Source organism: Rutidosis leptorrhynchoides, chromosome 2 (assembly GCF_046630445.1).
Source record: "Rutidosis leptorrhynchoides isolate AG116_Rl617_1_P2 chromosome 2, CSIRO_AGI_Rlap_v1, whole genome shotgun sequence".
Lineage (NCBI taxonomy): Eukaryota > Viridiplantae > Streptophyta > Magnoliopsida > Asterales > Asteraceae > Rutidosis > Rutidosis leptorrhynchoides.
In genome coordinates, this window is record NC_092334.1 from 643,718,698 (window position 1) to 643,727,935 (window position 9,238).

At 35.7% G+C, this 9,238-nt stretch overlaps 1 protein-coding gene across 1 annotated transcript; it reads left to right on the top strand.

The window, feature by feature from the left end:
• Positions 1–1,377: 1,377 nt before the first annotated feature.
• Positions 1,378–8,065, top strand: LOC139893742 (protein ACTIVITY OF BC1 COMPLEX KINASE 3, chloroplastic-like). Its single transcript, XM_071876918.1, has 6 exons — positions 1,378–1,891; positions 3,047–3,274; positions 3,398–3,733; positions 4,326–5,068; positions 5,677–6,040; positions 7,711–8,065. Exons 1-6 carry the CDS (start codon positions 1,532–1,534, stop codon positions 7,837–7,839), a joined length of 2,160 nt encoding a protein of 719 aa, XP_071733019.1. The 5' UTR covers positions 1,378–1,531; the 3' UTR covers positions 7,840–8,065.
• The last annotated feature ends 1,173 nt before the right edge of the window (positions 8,066–9,238 follow it).

The following is a 9,238-nucleotide window of genomic DNA, read 5'->3' on the forward strand; positions in this document are numbered from 1 at the left end:
AACTGTATCGCTGCAAAACATATTTCTTTTTGTTAAATAAGAAACTATTATGTAGTAGTATAGTAGCACAAAATCTCTTTCTTTAAACGGGGAGAACCAAATAGCACACTATTTCGGTATCTCCAAATGAGCCACAAAAGGGCTCCAATAATCGCGAAAAGTTTGATCTTGGCCACAAGAGTTAAACTCAAAGTATTGTACCAATCGATCCAAGAAGACCACGCAGACAAAATCGGGATATTAAGGACAACCCAAATACGAATCTTGGTCCATAACTCTAAAGCTAATGGACATTCAAAAAATAAGTGATCCACCGATTCGATGTGACAATTACAAGTAAGGCATCCAATATCTTCGATCTCCAACCCACGTTTAGAAAAATTTAACCGTGTCGGCCTATCCCAAGCGACCCGCCATAGAAAAATATTAACCTTCCTTGGAACTTCCTTAACCTAAATCGTATCAATGATCGCTGAAGACAGACTAGCATCTTCTATAAATTTACGAGTAATACTTGCATTAAATTTACCATCGGTCGCTAAGGACCACTCCCATGAATCCATGACATCACACCGCTCAACAGGGCCCAAATGATCGATGAGCGAACTTAACTGAACAGAATTCCTGGGCCCAATGTCCCTGGCCCATTGCCAGGCCCAGTTACCATTCGTTAAACGTGAGCTAAGAAGGCAGTCAGGATCCGTATCAAGGTGCATAAGACGATTAAATTTTGAAGCCAAAGAACCATCGCCTTTCCAATTGTCCTTCCAAAATCTGATGTAGTTACCATTCCCTACTTTAACTCTTAAAACATTACCCGGAAGAGGCCCCTCTGTTTTGTGCTTGTTGAACAAGTTAACAATTGATGTCCAAACACTTGTACCATATTTTATTTTATTTTTCATTTCGTGTTTTGTTGAATCAAACGTTTATACGAAAGAGACATTTTTAAAAGCTTTAGAAGGTTGTTGCAAACATTACTAATTTAATTTGATTTGATTTCAAAAGTGATTTGTTTTAATGCTTATAATAAGTATGTTAATTCTGTAAATACATAACACTACGTTAAATATGAATATCCAATTCGAAAGGTCCGTCACATCGCACGAACCAGTATTTTTTTTAGTTAAAACTAAGACGAATCAACGAATTATGTTGATTCTGACGAAATGATTAGCGAGTCACAAGTGACCTGACTTTGCTAGGTGCTCTCAATAGTGTCAATACTTAATATTGACTTGAATGATTAGAGCCTTTAACTACTCCAGTCGAGACTCGAGAATGCTCTCGTATTTTTTTTTTTGCTTTCTCATTTTCTAATTTCTAATTTTGGCTATTCAGCCGGATACGTGTCTCACGGGTAAGCACGGACACCATATAAAGTTTTCCCCTACCTCCTTTTATTATTATTTTTAATTTTAATTTTTAATCAAACAAATCTCCATACGACATTTTCAACCAATTAAATTTCACTACATTTCCAGTTTACAACCACCAAATACCACCGTGGATCATCATCATACCAATACTAATGACTACGGTAACCCTAAGTCCAGCTTCAACTACATCTCCCGGTAACCCCTACGTTTTCTACCGTAATAAACCGTCAACCATCGCCGGTCATAAATGTCGGAACAGATTTAGACCGAAACCGTTATCTGCGGCCCTAATTGAAGATACTAGACCACGCGTTTTACCTCCGATTAACGGTGCAGTACCGGAAACAAACATTGCCTCTGTTTCTTCGTCGTCTTCTTCTATAGTTCCGTCATCTATTAGAAACAGAGCGGATGATTTACAAGCTGAAGCTAAAGCGTTGGCGCGTGCTATCAACGCTTCTGTTTACAATCCTGAATTACTTAAATATAAATATGCGAATCGGCCGTTTAAGGTGTGATAAACAGATTTAATGATTTTATTTCGTTTTATGTTAGATGAGAATACTGTGGAATTTGTATATATTTATTACTGTTTGATTAGTTTGTAAGCCTAGAGGACTAGAGGATAAATGTTGCAACCGCTCTACCTAGAAAAATAGTGTTAACTGTACTAATTTAGGTTTGTTGATAAGAATTATAGTTCGAGTAGTACGTTTAACAACAACAACAACAACAATACCCAATTCCACGAGTGTAGGGTATGGAGAGGTGGAGTGTAGATAATCATTCCTCGACCCCTAGATTAGAGGGAAGTCACTACTCCACCCGCGGGTATAGAACTCACGACTAGATAAGATCGTCCCACCCTCTACTCGAGAGCCAAGAGATTGCTTCCTGAGGGACCTCCGGCCAGGAAAGCTCAATAAAACGAGAAAGTGCGGGCATACGTACGTGTAAGCGTTATGTGCGTCTAGGAAGATGAAACCATACGAAGAAGCCAAAAAAGAAAACACATATAGCAGTAATGCACAACAGTATGACAGATAGCATGAATAATATAATGCGCAGTAATATGTAAATTCTAGTAAAAAAAAAAAAATACGTATAACTAAACATGTATACATATAGATACAGACATACATATACACTTAGATACATACATACATAAACAGAAACACCTAGATACCGAGATGCAATATACTGCTATACAGGTAAAACAGATACCATGTAAAGGGATATATATATATATATATATATATATATATATATATATATATATATAGTTATAGTTATAGCTATATTTAAGCCTTGTTTAAATGATTCAACGAATCATTTCAGTATTAATCACCTTTTCGAAAGAAAAAAAAACATATATCCGCCATAATCCTTTAGTTACGAACTATTGTGCAACTTCGTTATTACGACAACTCTAACTTGAAGTACGCAATGTGGAATTAATTATATTCTGTTTGTTAATAATAGATAAACAAGAAAATATGCTAGATTGAAATTGTGAACCTAGAGGACTTACTGATGCTTGTGTTATTTTTCGTGCAAATTTGTAAATTGACTAGCTTTCTGTTTGTAGAATTACAAGTTTGAAGTTATGCTAGAAATTGAGCTATTGTTTATGGTTCTGATTGATGTGGTTGTGGAGTGAAATATAGGTGTTACAGAGGACTTTGCAGATTCTTGTTGGATTGGGTTCATTTGGACTGAAATTATGGATAGACCAGTGGCAAGGTCAACTGGAACAGAACAGGAGATCAAGAGCGATTGAGTTGAGGGAGACATTAACTAGGTTGGGTCCTACTTTTGTTAAAATTGGTCAGGGGCTATCTACTAGACCTGATCTATGTCCGACTGAATTCCTTGAGGAGCTCTCTGAATTGCAGGTAATTTAATCATTTGTTTTGTTTCAAACTTGAATGCGTTTGGTATACGATTATGTGGATGATGGATTGTTATGTTTTAAACTTGAATAACGTATGCTTGTTACTGTTTACATGATCAAACAGGATGCGTTGCCAACTTTTCCAGATGCTGAGGCTTTTGCATGCATTGAAAGAGAGCTTGGACTTTCACTTGATACCATTTATTCATCAATTTCATCGGCTCCAATTGCTGCAGCAAGTTTGGGTCAAGTTTATAAAGCCCAGCTTAAGTATTCTGAGCAATTTGTTGCTGTGAAGGTACAAAGGCCAGGTATTGAGGAAGCAGTTGGGCTAGACTTCTACCTGATAAGGGGTCTCGGTTTCCTTATAAATAAATATGTAGATGTAATTAGCAGTGACGTTGTTGCTTTGATCGACGAATTCGCACGGCGAGTTTATCAAGAGTTGAACTATGTACAGGTTAGTTCTTCTTTCAAGGTTCATCAACAATGATAGTACCATTGTAATAGTCTAAGGTGTGTTTAGATGTGTCTTTAGAAGATTATGCCATTTTGAAGTTTACAATCAGATCAGCTGTAATAAAAAGGGTTTAAGTAGATAATTTATGGTTATGCTTTTACTTGTTTAAGCTTTAATAAACCTTTGCTCAACTAGTTGAAGAGTTCGGGAAGATGTAAAATGCTGATTATCTTATAAGTTAATACATATTACCTACCTTAAAACGACATGTTTATGGTATGTCTTGTATGTTAAAAGGTTCAGTTAGCTGATTATTGTTTTTGCCTTCCTGATAATCAGTTCTGCTGTAAGCTTGTGGCTAGTACTAAACTGATAATTGATTTGTTACATCTATTTGTATATCATTGATTATATAACTGATTATCTGATCTTGTAATAATTAGATAACCAAAACCAAACTTAATATTCAGGTATTAAATTAGATTGTATGCACAATAACATATAACAAGTTTTATGACACATATCAGAACACAAGGTAGGTAAAATAGAGGTTCGTGTGGGTTTGAATGTTAATTTTGACAGGTGTGTGCAGGAGGGACAAAACGCAAGTAGATTCAAAAAGTTATACGCCGACAAAGCAGAAGTACTGGTTCCCGACATCTTCTGGGACTACACCAGCACGAAGGTCCTAACTATGGAATGGGTTGAAGGGGTCAAACTAAACGAACAAGCAATAATCGAAGGTCAAGGATTAAAAGTCTTGGACTTGGTCAACACAGGTATTCAATGCAGTCTTAGACAGCTATTGGAATACGGTTACTTTCATGCAGATCCTCACCCTGGCAATCTATTAGCAACACCTGATGGAAAACTTGCGTTTCTTGATTTTGGGATGATGAGTGAAACACCCGAAGAAGCACGGTTTGCAATCATTGGTCATGTTGTTCACATGGTTAATCGGGATTATGAAGCAATGGCTCGTGATTATTATGCTTTAGATTTTTTGTCACCTGATGTAGACGTGGCCCCAATTGTACCTGCACTTCGAAACTTTTTTGACGATGCGTTGAATTCGACTGTCAGTGAGCTAAATTTTAAAACAATTGTAGATGGACTCGGTGCAGTTTTGTATCAATATCCGTTTAATGTCCCAGCTTATTATGCACTGATATTGAGGTCACTTACCGTTCTAGAAGGTTTAGCACTTTATGCCGATCCTAATTTCAAGGTGTTAGCAGCTTCATATCCATATTTTGCCAAAAGATTGCTTACAGATCCAAATCCGTACTTAAGAGATGCCCTTATTGAGCTACTATTCAAGGATGGAAAGTTCAGGTACTGCTTTTATGACCATAAAGTTTAATACTCTGTTATTTGAAGTGGCAAGATGGGTGAGATTCCGGGATGTGTAGGTCTTTTAACATGTCAAAATGGTTTGAAGGTTTATACTAGTGTTTGGGTCAACATGGGCCGTGTCTGGGTAAGAGGACCCCCACACATTTTTTTTGTCCTTCATTAACAAAAGGATTTTGGTGCAAAAAAGACTTGTACTTTTTAATAACTGACATATAAAAGTCAACATTAACCACTTTGTACAACACATTAATGCACCTTAACGACTGCCCTAAGGGCCGTCGTCAGAAAAATCCTTAAAAATGTGTTATGTAAATAACCTAATTGATTGATTAAATTGATTTACGAGGTTGTCTTCATTACAAATAGACAATATGAACTCGACTTCAACCGGTTTGGACTCGTTCAACCATTTGATGCTAACTTTCAAAGCCAATTTTTTGTTTAAAATGATATATTTGAGACTAAACTGCACTCAAATCTCGTGTATAAGTAAATGTGTCTAAATTCCCACAACTATTTGTTATTGACCTTTGCCATGTAAATTTAAATTATGATTTTTTAATTTATTTTTTTTAATTTTCCAACAGGTGGAACAGACTTGAAAACCTGCTTGTTCAGGGGAAAATGGATAGAGATTTTTCAGCAAAAGAAGCTTTACAACCTGTTTTGAAACTATTATTGGGTGAAGAGGGTGAGGAGCTGAGGACATTAGTTATCAAAGAAGCTATACGGGTAACCGAAGCAATCACTATCGGCACCGTAATCGATACTTACAATTCAATTCCCGGGCCTATAAGGACACTTATTCCGAACGGGAATGGAGTTGGCATGCCGTTGACTGATGCTGAGATGGAGAGCATAATGGAGCTCAGACAACAAGTTTTAAGGATATGGGTGCTTTTACGTACTTCAGATAATATCGATCCTACTATCCTACAACCAATATTACAGGTATAACATAACTGATAGTACTAAATTTATCAATCTTTGCTAATTTATAAATAGACCGTAATATGTGTAAGAGCCAGGGTAATCCGAAACACTTTTTGCCCAAATTCTTTTGAACTATTTATAAATAATTAGTTTCAAAAATAGAATTGCAAATGGGGAATGCTGCAAATAGCTGTGCACGATTTGCTTTTTACCGATGTATGCAACATACTCTCAACAACATAATGCTAACATATTTACCATCTTGTTTACCATTGAATGCAACAGATTTTGCTTACTTCTCTAAGATAGGTAATTATGTTGTTGCATCAACTTGTTACAAGAAGATATACATATTGTATTAACTTTCAGCTTGCCCATATAAATAAGGGTAATTGGTCAAAATACCCTCATTTGCAAAAGTCTTTAACAGTATGCCCTCAAAAAATGAAACTTGCAAGAAATGCCCCATGACCATGCACCCCGCACCACGCTTGATGCGTGTAACTTGGTGCGTGATGCTTGGTAACGAGAAAAGGACCCAGACAAGCACTTTTACTCGCCAACACGCACCATGCACCAAGCAGCACACGTGTGCGTGGTGCATGGTGCCATGGTGCTTGGTGGGGAAAAACTTTGAATGACCGCATCTTTTGACTCGTAGCTCCGATTTAGACACCGTTTTTTTAAACCATGTATTTTTTCGAGATCTATCCGTTGGCAAACAGTCGGAGGCGGTTTGTCCCAAAAATTTTTCGAAACGGGGCCTCGAAGACCTATTTTAAAGTTTTCGTCGATTTTGACTTTTCAACATACTTGACCGCTCATTACTTGCTATAAACATACTAATCTGTGATACGTTAAATTTATCACCAATCTTGACTAAAAGTTATACGATACCCCTCAATCAATTTGAATCAACGTCACATTTTGCAAATCGAGCATTTACAAAGTTAATTTAAAAAAAAAAAACTGCAGTTACATATTAGGTCTAGTTTCAGAATTTTTTGTGTCACTTTGAAGCGTTCCAACAGATAGATCTCGATAAGATACCCATTTTCAAAAAAAAAAAAAAAAAAAAAAAAAAAAAAAAAAACGGTGACTAAATCGAAGCTACGATTCAAAATATACGGCCATTCAAAGTTCTTCCCCACCAAGCACCACGCACCAAGCACCACGCATGGTGCGTGTTCGCGAGTAAAAGTGCCTGTCTAGGTCTTTTTCTCATTACCACGCATCATGCGTGGTCAGGGGGCATTTTTTTGCAATTTCCATTTTTATAGGGCATATTGTTAAAGTCTTTTGAAAATGGGGGTATTTTGACCAAATGTAATAGTGTAATACTTATACGTAAATTGTAATATGTAATGTCTTATAGTATTAAGTTATAATCTTAAATGTAGAAATAACCTTGGAGGTTGTATCCAATTAATATAACTACTTTGACCCATTTCCTTATCTGTAATTGTTCTGATGTTACCATTGTTAGAGATAAATTATAACTTAAAACGACCCTCTTGTACGAGTGAAATTTGCCTCCTGTGCTAACATATCATTGCTACTATTAATAAGCTTTTGAATAACCAACAGAAAGTTGATTAGTAGTCTTATTTTGTTGCATGATTTGATTTGATATGTGGCTTTATTTTATAAAATGCATGAAAGCTGATGGGATGGCTGTCTATGATCAGGTACTCCAAGAACCGGAGGCACGAAATGTTGGAGGGCGTGTATTTGGTGGAATTACACAGCGCCTTGCTGCACGAATGCTGCAACAAGTTCTTCGCTCACCAACAACGGCTCGGGCACCAACTGTATAGCAGATTCAATATAGCTAAATCTGGGTGACGGTGATAATTCTTATAAACTGAATGTCCAACCATATTCTTTCAATGTGCATAATAGAAGTAATAGAAAATTATAGTTGATTGTAAATTCAGGACATTTCTGAATGATAAACCTTTCATACAAACGAGTAGTACCTCATGATATTTTGGGCATTGTTTGCTATTTACTCCGTAGTATTGTTCTCCAGATAATAAAATATCTAGAATTAGCGTCTCAATTATGTAATTAATTAACATTAACACTAACAAATATACTAAAGCTAGATGACTTTTATATCATTCCCGTTTGTTTAAGTGTCGTTTTGATTTCATATAAAATAGTAAAATATGTTAAATTTTATGAAGGTTGTAACAATAAACAATTTTAAAACAGATACGTTAGATCACAAATAACTAACACTATCAAATGTTTTGTACCAAAATGATTGATCATGTTTTGTACAAAAATGATCATTAAACATATATAAAATCTATGATATACCATTTTGTATAAATATCTAATATACATACGTAATCAAACACATCTCCATAAACCGTCACAAATTGTACTGCAATAAGGTCACCGTTGCAACTTGCAATGCGGGACCAACTCATCACTCGTTATTATTTGTTATATAAAATTTGTAACTTCTACGTCTTCTAGCATGATTTCAATTTTTTAAATCAAGGTGATTTGTTTAACAATAAACGTTTATTTGTACATCCTACAACCAAACAAATAAGTCTTATAAGTTTTCATCTCTAAATTGTAATATCTGTGTATATATATAGGCAACTTCAATGAGAACTAGTATTTAGTGCTATATTTACTCTCCCCGCTTTCTAGTTTTTTATTTTTTATTTTTTATTTTTTTATTTATAATTTCTATTCAAACTCAGAGTGAGAAAGTATTTTTATTATGACATGCATGGTTTAATTATGTTATCTCGTGACTGTTTTCGATCCTTCCTCTAATCAATCTAATATATGTTGTGAGGTTTGAAACTAATATCTTTTACGAGATATTAGGACCACAATAACTATGCTATCTTGTGATGATACATGATTAGCATGCTATATACTTTTATAACAAGGACATTCACCATCCTTTTTTAAAGGTTCTGCACCTCCTTACCGAGTTCACCATACTCTACAGTTATTTTTGTGTGGGGATGTGACTGTTAGTGACCTTAAAACCTTGTTTTTCGTCTGACTTTTTTCTTGTTCGGTTTCCTTTTCTAGACGACCCTCTTTTTATTTCGGCATCGTCATTTTATGTTTTCTAGCTCTCTAGTCCGACGGTGGTCTTGTAGGCGGCAAATATGGTGGTTAACCACCGTATTCTACTTGGTTTAGCGTTGGTTAGTGGTTTCGGAAAGGAGACCCTCGTAT

What these genes read in the sequence shown, in the direction of transcription:
- LOC139893742 (XM_071876918.1), top strand. Translation starts at nt 1,532, where the DNA reads ATGACTACGGTAACCCTAAGTCCAGCTTCAACTACATCTCCCGGTAAC. An exon ending in AGGAGCTCTCTGAATTGCAG is followed by an intron (nt 3,275 to 3,397) that starts GTAATTTAATCA and finishes ATGATCAAACAG; the next exon opens with GATGCGTTGCCAACTTTTCC. An exon ending in AAGAGTTGAACTATGTACAG is followed by an intron (nt 3,734 to 4,325) that starts GTTAGTTCTTCT and finishes AGGTGTGTGCAG; the next exon opens with GAGGGACAAAACGCAAGTAG.